This window comes from Amphibalanus amphitrite, unplaced genomic scaffold (genome assembly GCF_019059575.1).
Source record: "Amphibalanus amphitrite isolate SeventyFive unplaced genomic scaffold, NRLGWU_Aamphi_draft 000199F_arrow, whole genome shotgun sequence".
Lineage (NCBI taxonomy): Eukaryota > Metazoa > Arthropoda > Thecostraca > Balanomorpha > Balanidae > Amphibalanus > Amphibalanus amphitrite.
The window spans coordinates 612,294-636,903 of record NW_024881694.1 but is presented as its reverse complement, the minus strand read 5'-3'; the positions used below and the strand labels follow the sequence as shown (position 1 = coordinate 636,903).

Here is a 24,610-nt window from a genome sequence, read left to right as displayed (position 1 = left end):
TCTCGTCGCGTTCTTTCGTTTGCCGCCTCGTGCGTTTCGCTGCGCCTATTGGTTCTCGAGTTATCGCCTGGGGGCGTTTAACGCCCCCCCCCCCCAGCAAACGGTGGGTGGCGAAATACCCCAGCAACTGCCGGGTTATGATTTAAGATTTCACAATAACATTGAGTTCAGTCTTTTTAAAAGAATTAACCTTCACTCTTGTTTCGTCTAATTAATATGCAGCCTGAATAAAGCCTGGCTGTGATTTTTTGCATTGCAAGACTCGGCACCCACGGCTACTGCCCACCTGCACCGGTGCAATGTTGATCTGGTAGCAGGTGCTGATTGTCACAGTTCCTTTTCAAACAGGAATGCCTACATGCTGATTGTCTCGGGATAAGTCGCTCTGGTGCCTTTCTGACTGATGGGTTGTCATCTCGTCTCCACCTAACACGGCGAGATAGCTCACTTTGTGACACTGACGCTTGTCTAGGGTAGCTTGTGACGAGTTGTCCTTCACCAACGTGGTTCACCGCGCTTTGAGCTCCAGAAGTTTCGCGGTAGGTAGCGTCTAATCGATGTCTAAAAATACATCCTTGCATCCTGGTAGCAGCCTTGCACTAATTAAGGAGAGTCTTGAGAGGGCGTTGGATCGAGCCGTTTCGCCAGGCTGAACGTCATTGCATCAACTCGATGTTTTCAATGCGGTACAGCAAGCATCTGTATCTGACTGCCTATCTCTTTTATTGCCTTCCTTCATCCTCTCCAGCCCAGCAGATATCCCTATCGGTATCTCCCTGCATTTCTAACGCCCCCTCTCCTTTTCAGGCGGCTCTCTGAGACCCCCAGGCGTCATCGGGGGCAGCAAGCCCAAGGTGGCCACCCCACAGGTGGTCAACAAGATCGAACAGTACAAGCGAGAAAACCCCACCATCTTCGCGTGGGAGATCAGAGAAAAACTGGTGGCAGATGGTGAGTAGTGAGTACCGATCACGCCGACTCCGAACCCAACTTCGACCCCGGTTTCCACTCCTGCTTCGACTCGGACATCACTCGGACTCCGAGTCCAATCCATTGTTTATCATTTCAAGTGCTGCACCTCTCTCGCTTTTGTTCTTCACTCTGGTTATGCCATTTCTTTATCGCATTAAAGGAACTAATAAATCGGCTTAGTTTGAGAATCAGTCTGAAAAAGTTCAAGATTCAATCATCAATCAAGCTTATTTCCTTCAACACTTTTACAAAAGTAAAAATAGATTGATAGGTTATATGTCAAACAATTTACTGGCTTAAGTTGACCATAAGTTTGCATGCCGATTCAAATCAATGTAGCACGCAAACATTGTTTGGTATCGGGATATTAGCCAATCAGTTTTCGATTGATCGGCTCCGCCTCGTCATCGACCGACACGCCCCTTTTAGAGATGTTCGGCTCAGAAACCCGGTGGCTCCACCTGTATCTGACCAGACTCGTGACCTGATTATACGGAGAGGGGCAGCGCTGCGGGCCGGTGGGCACGCCTCAGCTGAGTACCGCCAGCTCAACCGTGAGGTGCGCTCTGCTATACGTGCGGACAACCGGCAGCACATATCCGATAGGATTCGCAGCGACGGCCCCAGCTCCCTCTGGCGACACATGCGTCACCTCATTACCGATGGGCGACCAAACCGGGGTGTGCTTCCAGCTGTCACCCCTGACGCCATTAACGATTATTTTGTCGGCGTCGGCCCGCGGGTAGCCGCGGAGGTGGCTGCACTGGGTCCAGCCCGTGAGGTGCCGGTGCGGCTGCCGCGGGTGGGCGCCTGCGCTTTCACCCTTCAGCCCATCACGCTTAGTCATTTACAGCTAGTCATTTTTAGTATGCGCAACTCTTCCGCTAGTGGCACTGATAGTCTTTGTATTCGTACTTTTAAGCTCTCTTTTAGCATCATCGGTCCTGTTTTATTGCACATCATTAACTCCAGCATCATTCTTAACGAGGTACCGTCATCCTGGAAGCACGCCCTGGTACATCCAATTCACAAGTCCGGGAACACCGACGATCCTTCAAACTTCCGTCCTATATCGATCCTTCCTGTCATCGCGAAGGTAGTGGAGAAGGTGGTGCAGCTCCAGCTGTACGACTACCTCGCATCCAACCATCTCCTCTCCCAATCCCAACACGGATTCAGGCCCCAACACTCTACCGAGACAGCCCTCATTAACGTCACCGACCGCGCGCTTCACGCAATGGATCAAAGTCAAATCTCGCTTCTCTGCCTCATCGATTTGAGTCGCTGCTTCGATGTCATCGATCATTCCAAATTACTATCCAAGCTGCAGCTTTACTGCATCGACACCTCCTGGTTCTCCAGCTACCTGTCCGGCCATACACAGAGCGTCAGCCTTTCTCCAACACTTATCTCCCAGTCTCGTCCAATTACCAAAGGCGTGTTCCAAGGTTCCTCTCTCGGCCCTCTTCTCTTCACGGTTTTTTCGAACGACCTCAGCCTGCATGCCGCCGGCGCCTGCGTCACGCAGTACGCCGACGACACGCAGGTTCTCGTCTCTGGCAGAAAAAACGCCTTTCCAGCCTTGATCGGTGACATGGAGGCGGCCCTTCAATCCCTGGACGCGTACTTTCGGTCCAATGGACTGAAAGTCAACGAGGCGAAATTTGAGCTCCTCCCTATCGGCACTCGGCAAAATCTACGAAACCTTCCCCCCTTCTCTGTAAAATTTCGGAGTACAGCTCTCCTTCCCGGCTACGAGGCGAAAAATCTTGGTATCACTTTCGACCGTCATCTTTCGTGGGATTCGCACGTATCACAGCTGTCTCGGAAGTGCGTAGGGATCCTGACCGCCATCTCTCACCTACGTCACTACCTACCCCCCGGATCCCTTCCTATCATCGTCTCAGCCCTAGTCTTCTCGCACATCCGCTATGGTTTGGCAGTGTACGGCAACGGTTCTGGCAGAAACATGGCAACCATTCAAAAAATTTTCAACTATGCAGCCCGCATCATTTCTGGAAAGCGTAAATTTGACCACATATCCGCCGTGCGAGAAGACCTGGGCTGGCTGTGTTCCCAAGACCTGGTCGTCCATCACACCCTCACACTGCTTCATAAGGTCCGTCAGACTGGGCAGCCCGAGTCTCTGGCTGCTCGGTTCTTCACGAACCGCGAACGGCCCAACCATGTGCGCAGCACTCGCAGTGACAACCTGCTGAGTCTCCCTGACATACGCGGCACGGCGGCGGGAAAGCGGCAGTTTACATACCGTGCCGCAGAGCTGTACAATGCTCTCCCCGCCGCCTTTACTGATCTGACCGTCACCGAGTTTAGAAACCAGCTGAAACGTCGACTGACGTCTGGTGCGGACGAAGTGTGATATGTATGTATATGTATGTGCATTGTGTTGTGCGCTTTTATCGTGATTTTTAAGCATTTTTTATGTCATAGCATGATGTTCTTTTACCCACTTCATCACCATCTTTTATTGACTCAGTGCCAAGAATAGCCTCTTTGACTTCGGTCATAGATAGGGGACGGCCACTACGAAGTAAATAAATAAATAAATAAAAAGATGTCCAAAAATAAACATTTTTAGCTATCCTCTAATAGCTAAAGAGTCCCTATTTATCACCACAGGCATGTTGAGCGTCCGAAGCACAGCAGAATGATGAAATGTCAGCTACCATTCCTGACGGTTATGAGCGGCTTAGGGATGCCTTGCAAGTGTGTTCGACCTCCTACATTGATGTAGATGCACGACCATCTATTTTCAGCTTCTGCAACAATCGGCTGTTTCCTGCAGTTACCACATGCAGTCATTTTCGAAGAACATCGCAGCATTTCGAATGTCTTTTACGGGAGAAGTAGCAGCTTACTTCCGCGAGCTAAGATGACGTTAGACAGAGTCGCTAGAAACACAATTCCGTATTTGCCTTCTTTGCTCGATATCTTGAAAAAAAAAATCATTGCTGCAGCTGATGCTGTAAATACCATGTCATGCAAAGTTAATGAATTTATGTCACCTTTATAGCGACACATTCCGAAATACTTCCACGCTTTTCCTATACAAAATAAACTTTATGAACAGCATCTGACAGCTCTTCATTATTTTAAGCATTTCTCCATGGATCCATCAACGCTCCCTTTCTCCCGATGTGCTACTCAGCGTCGATCAAGCTTAACTCATCGTCAATATGTCGGGAAGCGCCGATTCCAAACCTCCATCAGTCATCACCCGCCCGTGGCGTGGGTTCCTCCCCGTGAGCCGGGAGCGCTCCCACCAACCGACCCGTCCACGCTGCACCCTGCCGCGCGATTTTCACACCTCGCGGCCAACAGCGGTGTCGCAAACTGTTGTACGTCGTCGCCGTTATGGATTGTTACGACTAATTACGGCACGGCTCGCTACCGTTACAACACGGTCGGCCGTTGTTGCCGCAACTGGTGCTACTGTTACTGACACTCTGCCGGCAACTGAGCAATGCACTCCGCGGCGGCATGCCACGGCAAAAACAAGATGCAATTGCAAATAGCAAAGTGGTCTCTTTGAGGGCCGAATAGCCGAAGAACGGAGCCCCAGGGCTGTAAATATTGTAATGCGGAAAACAGCGGACCCGTGGGAGAGAAATCTTTCGAAAGTGACGTGAAAGCGGCGCGGTTGGTGGTCGGCACGCCTGATCCTGCTTGTAAACGGGCACAGCTATGTTAATTAGAGCGAGTTGATTTTAGAGCTCAGCTCAGTCCAGGCATTCAGAGACAGAATATCAATGTGGTCATGGAGTCAACAAAATGATCCTCGAAATAATGGCGCTGCTCTTGAGCAATAACGGTATGTTTTCCAAAGGAGTGCCAGTCATGTCAGTGTTCAATCATACAACACCTGGCAGTCCTAAGCTCAGTTCAATGTTTCTTCGACCTGCAGGCCATAGCGGACTTCAAAGCCGGCTGGTTCATGTGGTCCGTCAGTCTAAACGTCGAGGATAGCTCACAAGTTTGAATAAACATGAGTTTAATCGGCTAAGGCACGCTACCCTTGAAAGTATGATTGCCTCGAATCGAGTTGTCCACCGCTTATGTCTCAGAGCTGTGTTCAAAGTTATTGTTACGTTGTGCAAACACTGGCTTCAGCAAGCAAAGCCCCGGATATCCTCCAGCAAACCAGTTTCTTGATCAAAGTGCACTATGGCTGCACTTCGCACTACTGAGAAAAGTGAACCTAGCGAGCCCGACAGGTTGTGTACCCACTACTCTGAGCTAAAACTTCATCTCCCTTTTATGTCGACCACCACAATTTTGTGTCAGCGTGAAGAAGTACAACTGCACATAATGTAATTCTGCTGACAGATAACACGCTTGAGTTACACAAACATAAACTTGCAGTTTTAGAGCCACGGCGAAGCAGTTTAAGCGTGTAAGGAAGTTAGCCACCAAAATAAACGCGAGTTAACCGCAAACTGGAAGTCTCCAGCCTAAGACTCAATTCACTAAATTAGGAGTGGCTGAAAGCTTTATCAGTCACGAGCTAGCTAACCACTTCACAAAAACACGAATCTCTGAGCCATCTCCCATGTCATCCACCATCCATGAGCAGAACTGTCCACCGGAATCGCTCCGATGACGACAGAGTGGTCTCCACCAGTGACGGCGGAGTGTCGGCGGCGGCGGCGGGGGAGCTGCGGCGGGGCGGCGGTGCATTCCGCGCCCGTCAGCGGCCGCGGCGCCGGCGCAGGGGCGGCGGTGTCGGCGTCTGGCTGCGTCACCAGTCCACAATGGGAGGCGAGTGCAGTGCGCGCCGGCCGGCCGCCTCCATCTGCCGACGTTCCGGCCGATCGGCGCCGCTCGGCGGGATGATGGCGGCCAATTGCGCCCGATCGGCCCCACCAGACCGGGTACGGGCAGCCAAACTGAGCCGGCGAACGGCCCCGTCAGCACCGGACATTAGCGCGAGCCGCGAGACAACGCGCCGCCGCCGCCGCACGAGGGCGACGGACAGAGGGAGACAGAGGGAGGGAGTGGAGCAGAGCGGGACATAGCGGTAGAGAGCGGAGCAGAGCGGGGGATAGTGGAGTAGAACAGGACAGAACGCCAGCGGAAAAGCGCAGGAGGCACCACGCAAGAGGAGCACAGAGGGAGTCAGCGACACAATACTGAGAGCACGGAGGGATCTCCCCACAGCACATGTCACGATGGACACTTCTCGCCAGTAAACACCATCAGCGAGGAGCGGCATTTGTCTGCCGTCTGTTCCGCCACGTGCCCGCCCGTCATCTGGCGTCTCATGACACGTCATCTCGCGGCGATGACCGTCATCGCGCGGCGGCGGTGACCGCTCGGACGCCACTGCTGATGACCGTTGAAGGTGGTCCAAGCAGCTGCCAGACTCAGCGGCGCCCCTCAGCTGCTGGCTGGATTACCGGCCTCTTCCGCCGCCTCTCGGTCCGCCGGGCTGTTGGTTATCCGCCGACAGTGATGCGCCGATACGGTCTCGCCTGCTAGCAGCATCGGGGGACGCGCGGCTTCAAGTCAATCGTAAACGCAGGCAGCCGGCGACTTAGCTGGATTATCTGCGGCGGCTATCTTTAGAGCGGCGACGGTCGGCGGGTCTGATGGCTAGCTGTCGGTGACGGGAGAAGGAATGTGCACATCGTGCATCTCATTCGCCACCTCAGAGAGGCCGCCGTGGCAGAGAGGTGTGCCGAGCGGCCGCAGGGAGAAGAGAGAGGTGGCTTCACACTGCATCTGCACCCTAACGAATGTTTGGCCTGACCCAGTGACGGTGGGTCCGAGCTCACAATGTGAAGAGAGCTCCGCACCTCCGGCCGGTCAGTGCCAGTGGTCATTGCTGAGTTATCACTGCCGCACGGCAGTCTGCCTGACCTCTAAACGAGCTTCTATTGTTCCCCCGCCGCGCGCGGCCGGTGATTAGGGAACAGATTGCCCCCGCGGGCGCCGCCGGCTTCTGCGGGGCAATGACATCCGTGTCTGTGCCGGGGTACGGTGCGCGAGCCACGAGCGGACCGGCAGTCGGCCCGAGCGCTCATGTCGACATCAATTAGCTGCTCATCAGGGCCAGAACAGGGCCCACGCCGCCGGCTGCGTCCCTGTGAAAACCTGCCACAGCACGCCAGACATAATTGGACAGAATCTGGTCAGAGACAGCCACGTAATGGTTTTATGAGACCGGAGAACAATAAATTACGCCGGTGCGCTCTCGGTACGTCGGCGACCCTGACTGCCGAGATCGTCACGGCTCGGGGGCTCAATTGTAGTCCAGCCGCGCGCGCCAGTGTGCTCGTCTTGCTCCGGGCCCACGGATGTCGCCTGCCTGACTCATCCGGCTCTTTGAATGCTTTCGGACTCTTTGTGTTTCTCTAAGATAACGCAACTCAACAAAAAGGCACATTGTTTGCGATGCGCTAGTTTGCGGCCCGCTGATTCGGTAGCCGAACAAAAAGCGTCGCGTGTCGAGAATCGTCGGATGGAACCTCTCATACGTGTTATCCGAGCCTGACCTCGGCTTCAGCGCCACGAGATTTGTTCAGATGCCACCGATCTGCCCATTCTCGCCGGCCTATCTCTCGCGTTCGTCCCTAATGTAATGACCGCTCGTATCGGCCGGATCCCAACCGCCTTGATAAGTCCTAAATAAATGATGTGCTGGAATTCAAATAATCGCACCCGCATCAGCTGGCTGACGCGGACTTCAACAATGGAAGAGTAATAGAAGAACACGACCTGGTGAAAACTACATCATTATTCGGCGCGGTTCGAGTTCGTTTTTATGCGGACTGCGGCGCCAATTTTCGTTGGACGCCAGTAATGGAGGGTTGGCCGGTGATTATTGATCGCACCATCTATTTGAGCGGGGAGGGTCGTGCTTTCAACACAGAGCGGTCACGCGCCGCGCACAGATCACAGTCATCAGCCGAGTCGCGCTGATACGGACCGGCCGTGATGCGCAGGTCAGGCGCGGGCTGCGTGGCGCGAACGATGCTGGTCAGGCACAAGCTCAGGGTGCTCAGAAAGCATCACGTCAATAGTCGTCACCTTACAAGCGCAGTGTGGAGCCTTCTGAAAACTCAGACTGTCATTCAAATTTTAAACGACAACAGGCAGCTGAAATTTGTCCATCGCTTGAGGAAACTGATGGCATTTGGTTGATGTGGATCCTTATCGTGCTTCGACTCGTGCGAAAGTGCACTTTCGTGGTATTAAACAAAAAGTTTGTCTTACAGAAAATATGTCATTGTCAGGATTATACAGACAGGCTAGTTTCACTTATAGACCTGCTTCGTCCCACCTGCCATGCCCCGTTGAAATCCTTTTTATTTCGCCGTTTCTAACAGCCATTGTCCCTGGCTTTTTAGACGTCTCAGCAAAAACAAGCTCTTCGAGGTCTTTTACTTGGCAATTTTCTTTCTCAGACTGCCCACTAGCGAACAAAAGGTGATCTTTTGGTCTTGTTTTTGTGACGGTGAAAACCTATTGACTAAATTTTGACGTTCCCTTGAATGGTTGTGGTACTCTGATTCGCTCGCCTGCAGGCGATAATCCTCTGTGAGTTTGCTCCATCCATATAGGCTTCTATCCTTATTCATGAGACAGCGCAGCATTTTCTGTCGCATAGGGTTCCTTTGTTTGTGGCCAATTTAGACGCTCGGAAGTGCTTCGACCGGCTCTGGCACTCAGCTGTTCTGCTCCGTGCACACGAACACTTACCTAAGAGAAGCTGGGCCCTCTTGACTAAATGGTACGCTCATTTAACTTCCCGAGTGCGCTTTGCTGGAGCGTGGTCAGATGCTTTCGCAATTCGTCGTGGGGTAAGACAGGGAGCTCTCTTGTCACCATGCTTAACAAACATGTTCTTCATGCCACTGATTCAGGAGCTTGATGACTCTCGCCTCGGCCCCATCCTGTTCGGTCACCATATCCCAGTAGTGGCATACGCTGACGATATTCTTCTGATGTCCGGTAACACGAGTGATTTGCAAGGCATGCTGAATGTTGTTACTAGCTTCGCGAGCAAGTGGAGGATAGATTTTGTGCACAATTCGCCTAACATGACAAAAAGTCACAGCTTCATTTTCGGCGCAGAGCTCATTACGCAAATACCCCGCTGGCATCTGTGTGGGCAAACTCTCCGATACCAACCAAAGACAGAGCACCTGGGAGTCCAACTGAGCTCGCAGTTACAGGGCGCCAACCAGGTAGCCGAACGAATCCGTAGGGGCAGGGGTGCGTTTTTCGGTCTGTCCCCAGCTGGCATGTTCAGTCCGTTTCTACCGGGGGCAGACAAAGCCTTTCTCTGGCGTGCGATTGTGTCCCCAACCATGCTCTATGGCTGCTCTATTTCCCTTTTGAGTTCCGCGGACATCGAACGCTTAGAACGGTGGCAGGCAACTGCGCTTAAGGCAGCGTTAAGGCTACCACGAAGTGCTCATCACTCAGCGCTGATGAAAGCACTTAACATCCCCAATGTTCAGGCACTGTTGCGCCGCTCGCAATTTGCTGCCCTCAGGGATGCTTTTGATGGGGACCATCGTCTCCGTGACGTTTTGTTCAGTGCATTAGCGCGAATTTTTCTGAACACAAGTTCTACGAGACATACTGGCTCGATTGTAAACCATGTGCTCGCCTTGTGTGATGGAAGCCTTGGTAGCATTGTCAGGATCGCTGGCGGCCACGTATCGCCCGAGTGGGTAACATGTCCTACTGTCCCCTGTGGCTTAACCGACTCACTACGATGGCTGATGGCCCAAAACGATACCTGTGCCTGGAGCCTCGTCAGACTGTTGACATGCGATGCTCTCAATCAAGGCCATTCATAGGCCCCGTCGGCTGAAAAACTGATCGTACTCGTAGTGTATGTAGGTATAGGTGTGTATGTGTATGTGTACATGTATATGTGTTTGTCCGTCAAGGATGTTGTAATAAATTGATGATGATGATGATAGTCAGGGGAAGTAGGCCCAATTTTGGGCCGAATAACGCAAAATTGGGTAGAGCTTAGCAAAGGGTGGTTTCTGGGACAAAAATGACCGCTGAACCCGAATCTGACCGGTGCGCACCTCTAACTAATGTTGCACCACTTCCAGAGCACGTGCAACTGCGCAGTTCTTCTTTTTTGAAGAATGGTACCCTTTTTATATATTTTAAAATAACTCTTGTCGTGTAGTTGTGTTGTGTTCCAAAACTTTAATATTATAGTCAAAATTCATTGCATAAATGAAAATTTTAGTTAACGCATATCGCAGACAATCTATGACGTCACTGTGACGTCATTTATTCGTAAATTGACGAGAAAATGAGATGTGACAACAAAACATTTAACTTTATTCACAGGATACGCTCATTGGCGGGTTTAAAATGCATTGAGCATGCTCAGAAAATATCTCCCCGTTGCAAAAAGTAAAAATCGTCTGGATGGAAGTACCATTTTGCCTTAAATTTTTGGGGCGAAATCCGCGGAGCGTGCGTTTTTACCCCAAATAGTTTTTGTGCAATAACTTTTGATACAATGCTTGCATGTCGTCCATTTTACCATCGTTGTGATTCTCTCACCGAGACGCATCGAATAGTATGCAAATTGGCTTTGATTGGTTAAGATTATATTTTACCGCAGTTCATGGGCTCAGGTCGATTATCACCACGCTAGTAAAGGTTATCTGACTGGAAATGGTCATGTAGTTTACCAATCGCTTTGGCCGATTATCAAGATAATCGCATGGAAAATGCTTTCATTGTTCTTATGTGGTTTGATCAAAAGCTTTAGCTGAAAAATTGCTGATGACGTTTTCAGGACGCCACATGACGAAATTCAAAGTAAGGTATAGAAGTCGTTCATACATAATATGTGTTGGCGCCGCAAAGCATTCGTAAGGCATTGTATGCTTGCGAGATTTTAGAATTAGATGTGTTCTTTACAGGCGTAGTTTTAGCTTATTACGTTGGCATACGTACCTACCTAATAAGGTGGGCGTAAATTTCGTCACAGAGGGTTTCACATGTGTTATGTCCCAAGCTCTTATCAATGTCTTGTGGTTATTCATGTTCTTAGACGTCACATACCCGAGCATTGAAGAACACGTAACAACTAACCGAAGAGAATTTGATTCTGGTTGGTTGTATTCATCTCTTTTGGTAAATACATAGGTATACAGTATACACACACATGCACAGGCGAACACACATAAGGTAGCACGGCTACTATCAGGAGGCGTTCGGCTGCCGGTCGCCGGCACGGTGACTCTGTGCACCCTGGGCGGTGGCCTTCGCCCAGGACGAGTGCCTCGTCCATCCAGCGGACGCGTCTCGTGATGATACAATATGTTCCGTCCCATTCTGTACAGTACACGCCACGCGGCATACGCACATAGGTAGTATCCCGAGTGCTTGGCACCGCCGTTAAGTTGTACGACGCCAACCAGCCGGTACGTGAAGTCGCCGGCCAGGTCGACGGAGCAGAGCGACTGGTCGTTCTGACGCAGGACTCGGATAGATGCACCTGTTCCGGTGCGTCAGCCGGCTCTCCCTTCTTCTTCTTCCGCGCACTGCCGGCCGTGCCCTAGGTCGCGGCAGACCGGGGCTGGTCCACAGCTGGCGTGATCCGCCCCACTCGGTCGAGGAACTCCGTGACGTATTTAGCCGGCCCCGAGAGCACATCCTAGAGGGTGGGGAGCGGCCCCCAGAGCCAGGTTCGCGTTCTTGCGCGGCCAGGCACTCGCATAGCAGGTGCACGACCGTGTCCTCTTCGCTGCACTGTCCGCAGAGAGAGCTGGTGGCCAGGCCAATCCTGAAGAGTGTGGCCCGGACCAGGGGTGAGCAGCCGCTGCGGATCTGCGAGACAGTGGTCTGTCCCCATCGGTCGAGGTCGTCGTGGCCAGGGGTGTTCTCCAGATGTGGGTGATGCTTGGAGCGATCGAGGGTGAGCCGGCCGGCCCAGTGTCTGATGGCGATGCGCGCACAGGCCAGGTCAACTGGGATCCGACGCTGGTCGCCTGATGTTGCCGCGATGTTTGCTAGGCGGTCCGCTTCTTTATTACCCTCGACCCCCGCGTGACCCGGGATCCACTGGAGACTGATAGCTCTGCCCCCGGCCGCGGCAGAGTGCAGGAGAGCCCAGATGCCCTGTGTCAGGGCCGATTCCTGCGCTGCTGGGCCTCGGCTGGGCAGTTGGAGGCCAGACAGGGAGTCCGAGCAGAGCAGGACAGACCGAATGGCAGCGAGGGTGCAGTCCCAGGAAACATTTTAACGCCTTCGACATCGCCGCCAGCTCCGCCTGCATGCTGCTGCATACCTACGACTTCTGCCGGTATGGTACATTTGATCTTGCGTCCCTCACGGTGCAGTTCGAGGAGGGCTCCTCCGCCGCCTTTCTTGGTACCGTCTAGGGCAGAGCCATCAGACCAGATTGTGAGGTCTTGATTTGGGTAGGCGGCCAGGGCCTCCAGGGTTGCAGTCTTCCGTAATTCTGGTGGGTCAGTCCTCTTGGTAGGTTTCGGAAGCTGTAAGCCGAAGTGGACGTTGGTGTTGTACTGCTTCCACGGCGGTTCTCCCTGGTGCAGGGTTAGTGGGGCTACGGGCACTCCACCCAGTCCAGCTTCCTCGCACACCCACTTCCCCACTCGTCGGAAACAGGGTCGATGCTGGAGGCCAGCAACGTCCTCATCTGGCGGCGACGGCGCCGGCACTCCCACCTCCTGGGCTTCCTGTTTCTTCCGCATCCAATGGAGGTGGGCTCTGTAATGTAGTCTAGGTGGCGGTGTCTTATCAATGAGCTTCCGAGCGGGATCGTCCGGAGGGAGTCGCGTCAGGCGTCCATACCTACTCCCGGCCTGCCAGATCCTTGGCCCGTACTGCCAGCTCCAGCTCTCCCTTCTCCAGCAGCCGCATGCTGGTACTATTCAATCTCTTTTGGACTCAGACGGGCGAGTTGGGAGAGCTCCATATTCAGCTCGTCGCGACCGTCATCATCAATCTGCATTCTGCAGCTTTGTCTAAAACGGTTCCATGTGTGTTCCAAGAGCATCTGATGGTGTCGAGCCGCATGCATGTTGAAGGTGTCACCAAGCTTCAACTTTATAGGGCAATCACTAATCCATGCTCCTTTGATACAAATGAATTTTCACTTGCAATCAGGGCTGCGGAGTCGATGGATTTTCGGCGACTCCGTCTCCGACTCCGACTCCGACTTTCAAAAACCAGCTCCGACTCCGACTCCGACTCCGGGCAGAATTGTCGACTCCGACCGACTCCAACTCCCGACTCCGACTCCGCAGACCTAGCAGGGCTGCGGAGTCGACAGATTTTCGGTGACTCCGACTCCGACTCCGGCTCGGGTTTCTAAAATCGACTCCGACTCCGACTCCGACTCCGGTCACAAATGTCGACTCCGACCGACTCCGACTCCGACTCCGACTCCGACTCCGCAGCCCTGCTTGCAATGTAGGGGAAAGTGGGTGTATTGCGCCCTCCTAAGTCCTAACCAATTGCGCCCACCAACGTTCCCACGGATTCAATGGCATGTTTTGAATTTTGTGTTCGAAAACATTATTTTTCCCACTGGATAGTTCCTTTTATGGCCCAAGCTCCTCGATGAAGCCAATCAGCAAGGCTCATTACGCCATCAAACATGTTACGGCGTTTTCTTAGCTTTTTTGCAGTATTTTGAACCGTTGGCTATAAAAATGTGTGATATTTGTGTGATTTTCAGAGTGATATTTAGAATGAAGAACCCTTTTTTCATTATATTTCACTAAAACAGTTTAACTTCCTTCAACATCTTTATGATAACGTCCACGCTTTTATTAAAAAGTACCTCAATTTTAATTGCGCCCATGGCAATTGCGCCAGGGGGGCGCAAATAGAATGATGGTGTAGCTATTGTATCACGACAGCATGAATGCATCATTAACTGATTGCAATAAGGAAGGAGTTTAATGTCAGGCAGGGGAGCAGCCCGCTGTCGTCAGTCTGCAAATTATTTCTCTCGTCAAACTTATAATGCAGCTGCCATTTAGGCTACGAACTTTTGGTGTAATTGACAAAATACGACATTTTCAACATGGACTCAGGCGTGGGAGGTGACAGCTATGATAAAAAAGTAAAAACTGATGTCATAAAGCTGTCGAAACAATAAAAATTATTAATTTCGAGAGAAACGATTGAAAATGTAACCGTATAGGCGCATACGTTCACATATATCTAGTCGGTTACAGTAAACGTTTTTGTTGCACTTTTACAAGCGTACGAACACATGTAAAGTTATCTACCTGGGCAAAAAACATCGCGATTTACACCTACATTTATTATTTAACCAGCGTGAATAACATTATGAATGTTAAAGTAAGCCGCAATGAGATTAGACTGCCGGGGTGTATGCATTCCGTCTCATTCGCTTAGCCATGTTAAAGTATAGGGCGCAATTGGGTTCTAATTGCGCCATCCCCCTGGCGCAATTTACAGCAGTTGCTGGCAAATGCGCCCTTTTACATGTTTCTGAAAAAGCAGCTGTCAGAAGCAAACGAACATTCTTAATTGATCGGGAGGCTCTTAAATCGTAGCCAATGAGTTCCTCTTTGAAATGGTCACCAATGCATGCTTATATCTCCAGCGGTTTTCTCACAATTAGCGTTTTTCCTTAAGGTGGCGCAATTCACCCTCCTTCCCCTAGTCCCAAGAAAATGCACTTCACACAAAACAGGTTTATGAGGAGGCATTCGGTTTCAGATCATTTTTGTAGGTACTGTTTTGTTCCTGCATCGTCAATCGTGTGGTCTCGCTTCGATCTTGGATTGTTTGCCTCAAATATCTAAGATATTTCACTTTCTTACAAAGGTGATTTTTGCCCTTTTTGATAAACCACAGCTTCTTATTTTCTTTCCCAGTCTTCATGACAAGCACAATTCTGGATCATTTTTTTATCGGTAGCCAAACGCACGTAACGACTAAGCTGAACCCACGCTGACTTTCCGTTATTCATAAATCATAAGAATGAATATTTACTTGAAATAAATAAAAAATTATATAATTTGAACTATAAATAAGACCAAAGGAACGATATTTAGTCAATTCAACGCCAACAGTATTTGGATTTAAATGCCGCCGCAGCGCCAGAACACGGTAAAAATGATATAAAAATATCCTATTTCACGTGATTCATCAATCTGCTGTGCTACTTCATCCAGTTTGACCAAATTTGTCAGGTGGTGACTTGGACTGTCACGTTCTCAATGTGACTCACATGTACCTCTGCAAAAACGATTTTAGCATGATCCGACTCAGAAATGTTCATAGATCATGTTTGATTATTTTCCCTTCCCTGATTTGCATACGACGGGAATAAAGTTAAATGCTTTAAGGACAAGACGACTTTTTCAACTCATTTATAGGTAAATGACGTCACGGTGACGTCATCGGCTGCCCGAACATTGCAAAACTTCAGCTTTCAATTACGCCATGTGTTTGTAGCACAGGGACAAAATCTCAAAACAATATCTCAAATATCAACGACGTTACACTGCAATTCATTAAAAAGGTACCATTCTCCAAAAAAGATGAACCACGCAGTTGCACGTGCTCTGGAAGTGGTGCAACATTAGTTAGAGGTGCGCACCGGTCAGATTCGGATTCAGCGGTCATTTTTGTCCCAGAAACCACCCTTTGCTAAGCTCTACCCAATTTTGCGTTATTCGGCCCAAAATTGGGCCTCCTTCCCCTGACTAATATGCTTTATTGTTTTACCGAATTGGCTTTCTTTGTATTGAGCTTACCGTTAATGCCTAAATGCCTATAATGGGTATGCCTATAGGTAACGCTATAGGTACTACGAACTTTGTCCCATGCTTTTACTAAAACATTCGTTTTTAAAGAGCATGTATCGAATCTACGTCTCATTGTGAGTCACGTTGAAAATAAATTGCCTCATCTGCAGCCTTTTAATCTCGAACATCGCTTATCTGCCGAAAACATTGTCAGCGTTCAGAGCCGCTTTGTCCGGGCCCAGTCAGCGCGCCCAGTCACATCGGACAGAATATCCAATCAGGCTGCGACGCCCGCGCGCCCCCTAATCCCCCGCGCCCTAAGTGCACAGTCGAATCGTGCTAATTTGCACAGCACGCCTAAGTGACGTCGGCCGATGCTGAGTTGCGGCCGCCGGCTTGTCGCCGTCCCGTGCCACTCTGAGGGGCGTGCATCAGCAGCCCGGCTGCGTCAGTGATGTCACAGACGTCACCAGTGTCACCGGCAGCCATTTGCATCCGCTGATGACTCCATGTGTGTCGGAGTTGGTGGGTGGGTGCGGATAGTGGGCCCGGCGGTTAGGGAGGTAGTTAAAAGGGCAGTGAGTGGGCCGGTGAGCAGCTGGAGGTTGGAGAGCTGGAGGCTGGTGACTGGCGGTGGGTAGCCGCAGCACTAGGGCAGCAGGAGGAAGGGTGAGGCTTTCCCACCGCCCCGCCCGCATCGAGCCGGGTCCGTTTTCCGACAAGTGGCGGCCAGTAGAGGCCGCCCCCGGCCGTGTCGGCTCGCGGCGCCGTGAAAACTTCCCGACCACACAGCCGGACCGATCATGCAATCGCGACATTTCTCCGGAACTGACCAGTTATCAGATCTGATGTGGCGCCGGGGTGAGCTACTCGCCCCCAGCGTCTCCTGGACATAAAGGCGTGGAGTTTTTCTGTGAATGCCTATTTCGAACATGCAGTGGACATATTTCACAGGCACGGTTGAACGGCAGTAAGCACGGTGCACTGCACGTGAAGTGTAAGACACACTGTTAATCTTCTCATTTCCAGCGTGTCTTTTTGCTTATTTACGATGTAGGCTGTGGAAAAGGCCAAGCTCAGCGATATAGCGAGTTTGACGTTAGTAAAATATTACCGGCTGTCCACTGTCCAATGACCAGAACACGCCTTTGCACAAACATTTCCAAAAAACGACTGAAGTACATGTAGTCGAATTCTCTTGGTTCCAACTGAACTTCCAAACTATTAGACAAATAAACGCCTGGTTACAAGTGAATTTGCTTATATCTTTCTCTATCATCTTTGTATTACCTGTCCTTGGGTATAGTGCCATTATTCCTATCCTATACCTCATTATATGAATTTTGCCGGTATTATTTATACAACCTGACTTAAATCATAGACCGTTGGAAACCCCGTGAAGTTTTGCGATTCTTTGTAATGCAGTGTACAATGTACCTACATGCTTGTACGCTGTTTGTTTTACACCTTGAATATCGCTTTAAATGTTCATTTGGCAAACATTTTCCCGTAAATATTTTTTGCTGTTATCTCAATTTCCCTCTGGTTCGCTCGTTTAAGCCCATGTCGCTGGCTGCCTAACACATCTTTTACAGGCGTTAGCTATTGTTGCACATTCCCACCGACCCGACATGCAATCACTGTTCGACTTCAGTTATCTGCACGATCTGCAACAAATGGCGGTCCTCTGGTACACTGAGTATACGCGGACCCGTGGCACATGAACCAGTCTGTCTCGATGGTATTGGTCAGCCAGACACCCTCTTAGAATGTGCACTATCGGTGCGAGGATGGTTGATGATAAACGATATTGGATGACGTCGACCGAGAGCAAACAGTAAAACAAGAAGAGAAATATGCGTGCTTCATCGCCAATATTATACTGCTCACTCGTGAGTCGTTCGCATATGTTTCGTAGTCCAACCAGATACAGCATTGATTTCAAAACGTTTTCATGATCAAAATTATATTTCTAAAAACATTGCAAAAGTCTATGAGCCTGGAGAATAGTGCTTGACTGGTTAGCTTCGAATGACATGAGATAAACAATCGGTTATTTCGCCGGAAATACAGCTAGATGCTATCAACATTCGGCCTACCCTAAAATCCGTTTCATTTTCGTATGTCCTGGTGCACCAAATGACCAAAAGCTACAGCCGGAACGGAACAGTAGCGAGCACTACCCACTCCTTTCACCATGACCTCCCGTACCCCGGACCCAGTGACCTCTAACTCTTCTGTTCTCTCTCCATTTGCAGGTGTCTGCACCAATAACACGGCTCCCAGTGTGAGCAGCATCAACCGAATCCTGCGCAACCGGGCCGCCGAGCGCGCGGCAGCCGAGTTTGCGCGCGCCGCCGGGTACGGGTTCTACCATCCGTACGCGTCGGCTCTCCCGTACCCGCCGGCCGTGTGGCCCAATCTGTCCACCCCCAGCCCGGCGACCGGCGGGGGACTGACGGTCACCCCTCCGGCAGGGGATACGGCCTCCTCGGCCAGCTCGACATCGCCCAAACCGAGCCTAGACGGTGAGTGGGGATACGGGAACGGTGTGCCTAAATTAGAACAAAAGTTCTATTGCTTCGTGAATAATAAAGAACCTAAGATGAGCCAAAGCAGATAAAATGCAATCCGATTTGAAACAAAACAATCAATATTAAATTCATGAACAAATTAATTAAGCTTAAGTTTCCGGTGCACGAACTCGACGTTTCTAAACGACAAAACCTGTCGGCCATCATGTCCGCCATTGTCTGATTTAAGCTCACGTCTACAAGAGATTTCGGGGTTAGTGAGCATAAGTTAGTTTCTAGCCGTCGCAGCGACCTCCCTTCAGATTCCTATCAGAGGCACATGTCAAACCGGAGCGCTCGCGAGCTCCTCTGAACACTTACTCTGGATCCATCTGGCTGGGCGAATCCAACAGTCACGCCCGGCGCCAATCAAGTCTCGGCTGTCCGTGACGCATCCCGGCGCCGCTCATCACGATACGATACGGATGAGCGCGCCCGGCTTTGCTCTTCGAATCCCGACTTCAAAAGGTCCCGCGGCGAGCGACGACCGAGCATACTTGACGTCGCCTCCCGACGGCTCGAGCGAGACAAAATCCGGGCGGGCGGCCGCCGCTGGAGCATGTTCTATGAGCGGGTCTAGAGCTGCCACAGCAGGTACTCGAGACAATTGAGACCCGGGTGAGAGTCGGGCAGATCCGGTGTTCACAAATGCGGCGCAGTTGATTGTGTGTTGATCCCCTGAAGTGTCATGTTATCTTAAAGAGCTGTGGAGATTTGGAGGATGCGGGACAGCTCGCCTGAGTTTATGTTTAAGATCTGATGATCGAAACAGAAGATAACGATTCAAAGATGACGGCGGCTGCTCAAGTATCAAACATAGGACACCACTGATTTCGAGCGTTTCACTTTGATTCATCCATTTTAATTTACATTTCCGGCTGTGGATTTTCTAATTTCACTTACCGTTAGTGAAATTTCTTACTAGGCAAAAGTCACCGTATAGTCACTAACATCTTGCACACGGTGTAGTATCCTATGCGTGGGTTGCGACAGGTGGCCCGATCAGCCGACTGCAGGCAGGCGGGCGGCCGGCAGTATCGTTACAGGGCCGGGTCCGCCCAGCGCGCCCGGCGCGGGACGATCAGAGGAGCCGCCGCCGCCGCCGCCGACACCGTCGCCGCCGCGTCGACTCCGTGCTTTACTACCTGACGACACCGGCGGACGGCGCGGCCGCCGCTCGTAAAGTTAATTGGATGCTGAGCAGGTGACCACTATCAGCCGCATCGAACCGCGCCGTACCATGCTTCACCGGGCTTTTAGTGTGACAGCGGCGGCGCGGCGGCGCCAAACGCGGCGCACCGCCCGACGAGACGGCTCCGACGCGGAGGTGACATAAGCGGCCGTAGCCGACGGCCCCGTCCGCCCCGAATCCAATTATAAATTCCCATCCGGTTAATGTCGCCGGCTAATTATCCATCTAATGATTTCATTTGACCTGACGTTATCGGCCGCTGAGTTATAGCCGGGCGCTAATGAAGAGGTGTAGAGCTGCGGTCCTCAATGCTTTCTCTAACAAGCTTGTAATTTCGGGGATAATTGATCGGGTGGACCGTCAAATCCTACGTTTGTTGTACGATCAGCTGATAGGCGCGACAAGGGCGGCGTTCTGCACTGCGCTGCGACCAATGCGGCGCGCTGCAGCGCTGCAAACGCCGCCCCGCGCCGGCCCGCCCCGCCGCGCTGAGCGGTCGGCGCGGGCGGGGGCGGCGGCGGCGGCGGAGGAGCCTTTGCGTGCGGCGGGCAGGTCGGGTGGAGTCGCGGTCGCGGCCCTCTGGCCCGGTGACTGATGACCCCTCGCCGGCGGACCGGCCCTGTGTCACCGGGTCGGCTCTGTGGACCCGTCACCGCCCGCGGTCCGGGGCCCGAGTGGGCTGGCACCGCACGGACGGATCTTCCCTAGATAGAGTGTGATTGAGATTTTATAGGCATTCGTCGAGCTTCAGTTGTCATTAACATGAACTAGAAAATAAGACTTTATTTGCATTTATTTACTGTATTCATTTCTTTATTTATTTTTATTAATGAGAAAGCAACAGTCTGTTGGCTCTTACATACTTGGCTCTCACCAGGCCAAGTATGTTATTATAAATGATCCGCGATAGCACCAATATCCAAATGCGCTATTTGGTAAGATTGGCTGCATTGCGGCAAACACATAAAAAAGTCATAAATAAATGGGGTCGTTTGCCGAGGAAGGATGATCATTAACCGTTACGCACCTTTCGATCATGTTTAAGCATCACATGATTGAATCTCATATCGCACCTATTTTTGCAGTCCATTTAGCACTTTTAATCTCACAAGCTCCTTCTCCCTCCACAGAGAGCGAGTCACGAAGGGAGGTGGAGGCGAGTCGCGGCGCCGACTCTGACTCCGAGCAGCCTAAGTTCCGCCGGAACCGCACCACTTTCTCCCAGGAGCAGCTCGAAGAGCTCGAGAAAGAATTCGAGAAGACTCATTACCCGTGCGTCAACGCGCGCGAGCGGCTGGCCGGCCGCACGGCCCTCTCAGAGGCACGAGTTCAGGTGAGTTCTGGTGAGAGTGGAGAGTCAGAAAAAGCTGCCCGGGACTGGACCGGAAGGGGAGGGGGAGGGGTGCTCTGTGGTGGTCACGTATGTGACGTGTGACTGGATCTGACGGGATGAGAATGAATGATCGCTCTGAATGAATCTGATTGAATGAATCTAATTGACCGACCGGAGAGATAGCTCGCTATCAAACGACACGCTTGTCACTCAAAACGAGTCGCCGGAAATCGATGAAGGCGAGAGGCTGCGCCGCCGTACAGCCGTAAGCGTTGCGTCTGATTGAAATAATTACCTCTCTGCATCGGGTGCGATCGGGCCCATCTGGCGGAGGTGTCAGTCGGCCCGTCACGGCGGCAGGGCGGGCACCTGTGCGGGCCGTCCACTGGCCGCGCCTATCGCACCTCCAATCCGACCTCGGACGCTCATTAACCGAACGCGAGCCGTTTCTGCGCCCGGCCAAAAACAAACCGTCTCCAGAGCTCGACAAAAACGGCGCGTGCGTGCCGAACGCGGCGCGACGCGGCGATGGCGTGCGCCGCATCAGATAATATTTGTATTTTAGAGTGATCCCGATGCGTTGACGCCCGGCGTGGTTGATTAATTAACCGTCGGTGGCGCGGCTCGGCCGCTCGGGGAGTAGCGTGAATAAGTAACGAGTGGCAGCCCGGTTCGTGACCAAGTGCGTTAGGGTCTGGTCCGACCTACGTTCATATCGTCCGACACCCACTGCGACACGACCGGTCAGGGCGAGGGAGAGGGAGAGGGCGAGAAAAGGGGGTGGGAGAGTCAGAGACCCTCCACGACACGACCGGCCGGGGCGAGGAAGAGGGAGAGAGCGAGTTAGGGTGGCGGGAGATAAGTAAGAGTTTTAAAGTGTCGAGGAAGATGGCGAAAGGGATGAGGAGCGATGAAGGAAGAGTGAGAGAGGAAGCGATGGAGACGGACAGTGGATTCGCAAACCCAAACGTCTGAGCTGAGCTTGTGATCACTGAGCTACCAAAATTTGAATTTTGCGAATTATTTTAGGGACCAGAAGTCAGCTTGATTTTGAGGCAAAACGCCAGCTTCACCCACGAGCAGAATGCATCCCATTTGGCTACAATAGGTAGATCTCAGATCTCAGCCAACATCAGCATAGCTCAACCATGTCTGGGATGTCCAGTGCTCTTCGGATGACGTCACAGCGCAGTACCGTGGGCGGTGATTGGCCGACACCGTGTCTGAGAGGTCCCTGATTGGCTCTCGATGCACAGCTCAGCGGGAGACAGCCGAACGGTGCACGCCTAACTCCCGCCACTCCTCGCGCCGCCGCGGTCCCGGAGACCAACTAAGCCGGGATGGCCGTGCTCGCCCCGAGAAAATCACATCAAGCTATGACTCCAGTGTTATCTGGGGTTTCGTTATGGCCGGTACACAGTACTAGGCTAGGGATGCATATTAGGTAGCGAAAAGTCTCCATCGCTGCTCGAAAACTTGCCTGTTATGTGATGCCTAAAGGCAGGGTGGCTTAGTCAGACCACTAGCTTGAATGCTCAGGTGCGCAATTGTGCCGCTGATGCCACTAAGATGGATGCGCACTGCGCAGCCTTTGTGTTCTCGGCTGCCAACCACAGCGTAGCCAGGGACTGCTTTGTTTCGCCGCTCTTTCTCAAGCTACTCAGACGGCTGAGGAGTTTTTATGGGTGCATTGTGTCGTTGAAGCGACCATCATTAGTTTCGGTTTGACTGCGGTAGTCGTTGCGTAGAACTGGCTGGGAAGCTAGGACTGTTTTGAATGTAAAAAACACAAAAGGGAGTGGTAAACGGTTCGTTTGCACTTAGTGACAGTCGTTGTTCGATTGATTTTCTTTAGTTCAACAAACGACGTAATTAAGGCCCCGATAATGTGTGACGCAATCTCAGTTGTTGCTGTCGCCTCAACTTCTTGATCAGTCGATATGAGCCAGATGCGGTTTAATTACCAGCTCATTTTGCTTTGCCGGGGCTCACTTACATTGTGCAGCGCATGTTTGCAACTTTGCGATAAGAAGTCACTGGGTAGGGGATAAAATAGGTAACTCTGTTTTCTCTAATGGCAGGTTTGGTTTTCCAACAGACGAGCGAAGTGGAGACGCCACCAGCGCATGAACATGCTTCAGGACCAGCCGGGCTTCGGCCCCCCTGGCTCCCCTGGCTCGGACGCTACCACCCTTGGCTCTCCGCCCCCATCCCCCCGACCCTGCTCCGGCCCCTCCCCACCACACCCGGCGGTGCCGCCGACCGCCAGCATCCAGAGCGAACGTAGCGCCTTCGCGCCTCCCGTCCTCCCCCGCGCCGCGTCAGTGGACTCGCCCGCGCCCTCGGACTGCGTCGGCCTGGATCTGTCCATGCGCGGTCAGGACGGGTCCACGCAGCCGGTCGAGGGGAGGCACCATGCCGACTCGGATGACGGCGCCGAGTCGGACGTCAGCGTCGGGGAGGACACGCCCTCCGGCGACCGTCCCGACCATAGATAAAGGTGAGAACGACTTCCTGCTGGGTCGGACGGCAGGTTCAGGGTTGATACGGCAAGCTCAGCTTTAGATACTTTTACAGCAACTTTGCGAGACTTTTCCTGCTGGCTGCTGTTAACTCGTGTGAGCTATTGTTTAAAACCGAAAGATTGTAAATAAATCTAAAATTAAATTGTTATGCTGCAAACCATGGTTATAGATGTACCGTTTGATGCATATCATTATAGCTGACACTCGTGTTTGCCATTCTCCATCGTCATATCGCTAACCTTCCGTTTTCTCTCTTCATCGCAGGTACTCGGCAGCGTGATCACTTCGACCGGCGCGGGACGCGGCTTACGCTTTGGAGAGCTCTATTTTGCCGTGTAGCGTTTTGTTCTCGGTCTTGCCCCGGTCACACTCGCACAGTCCCGGCTTGGCGCCCTTTGCGCCCGCTCGCGTACGGGGCGCGCGCGCGCGGTCGCCCACCCACCAGTGTTCTCCAGAAGGCAGCGAGCCAGTCGCTGCGCAATCGTGGCGAAATCGGCGCCAGTTGGTGTGCGTAAAACACTGCTTGTGAATTACGCGTGTCCTTTGTGTGTGTATTTTGTGTGTGTGTATTGTGTATCGTGTATTGAGCGTGTGAGCTGTACAGATATGTTGTTGGTCACAATGTGACGATGTGTGTATATTTATAGCATCACAACCGCATTTGATCATTGATTGTTACCTTTATGTGCGTTTTGGTCGTCTCGGGTCAATGTCACAGGCAAACAAAATACATCTCCTGCACTAGTGAGCCGCGTGTGTGAGGATGGCGAGGGGCAGCGAAGCTTGTTTGACTAGCAAATGACATCGGTTGGAAGTCGTCTTCATAAACTAGATCTCGAACACATTTGCGCTTCTTCAACGACAGTAAAGCATCGCGATTTTAAATGTAGGCCGTCCAACTAGCCAGTAGCCACCTACAGTGAAGAGTAGTTTGGTGTGATGTACTGAAGCTCTTGATTTTTCACTGTTCTAGTTTCGTGCTTCTTCAGTATACTCACCTAGCAAGTGATCATAAAGAGTTGTTACTATCAATGTTATCAATCACGAAGTTAATTTTATAAAGGTCTACATCACAAACACTGGGAAATTCTGGTCGCACCCACACGCCAGGGCCAAAAAAAACTGACCAAAATGTAACGACTCTCAATTGTTCCGAGCATCAGAACATGCCGTTCATGGATAAATAAAAAAGGTTCACAGAAAACATGTGTAATCACAAGTGTGAAACCACGTGTCATCTATAGAGCATC

General features: G+C 51.7%; 1 protein-coding gene across 3 annotated transcripts in view; it reads left to right on the top strand.

Annotated features, from left to right (window-relative positions):
* LOC122384823 (paired box protein Pax-6-like) overlaps nucleotides 1–24,108 on the top strand; it is a 49,355-nt gene extending 25,247 nt beyond the window's left edge. For 2 of the 3 annotated variants that reach the window (XM_043372598.1, XM_043372597.1), the window contains 5 exons: nucleotides 808–951; nucleotides 17,996–18,265; nucleotides 20,633–20,835; nucleotides 22,917–23,335; nucleotides 23,625–24,108. In XM_043372598.1, coding sequence (XP_043228533.1) covers nucleotides 808–951; nucleotides 17,996–18,265; nucleotides 20,633–20,835; nucleotides 22,917–23,333 — 1,034 coding nt within the window. In that variant the 3' untranslated portion in view covers nucleotides 23,334–23,335; nucleotides 23,625–24,108. The remainder of the gene's footprint in view (nucleotides 1–807; nucleotides 952–17,995; nucleotides 18,266–20,632; nucleotides 20,836–22,916; nucleotides 23,336–23,624) is intronic. The other variant, XR_006257095.1, reaches the window with a different exon arrangement.
* The last annotated feature ends 502 nt before the right edge of the window (nucleotides 24,109–24,610 follow it).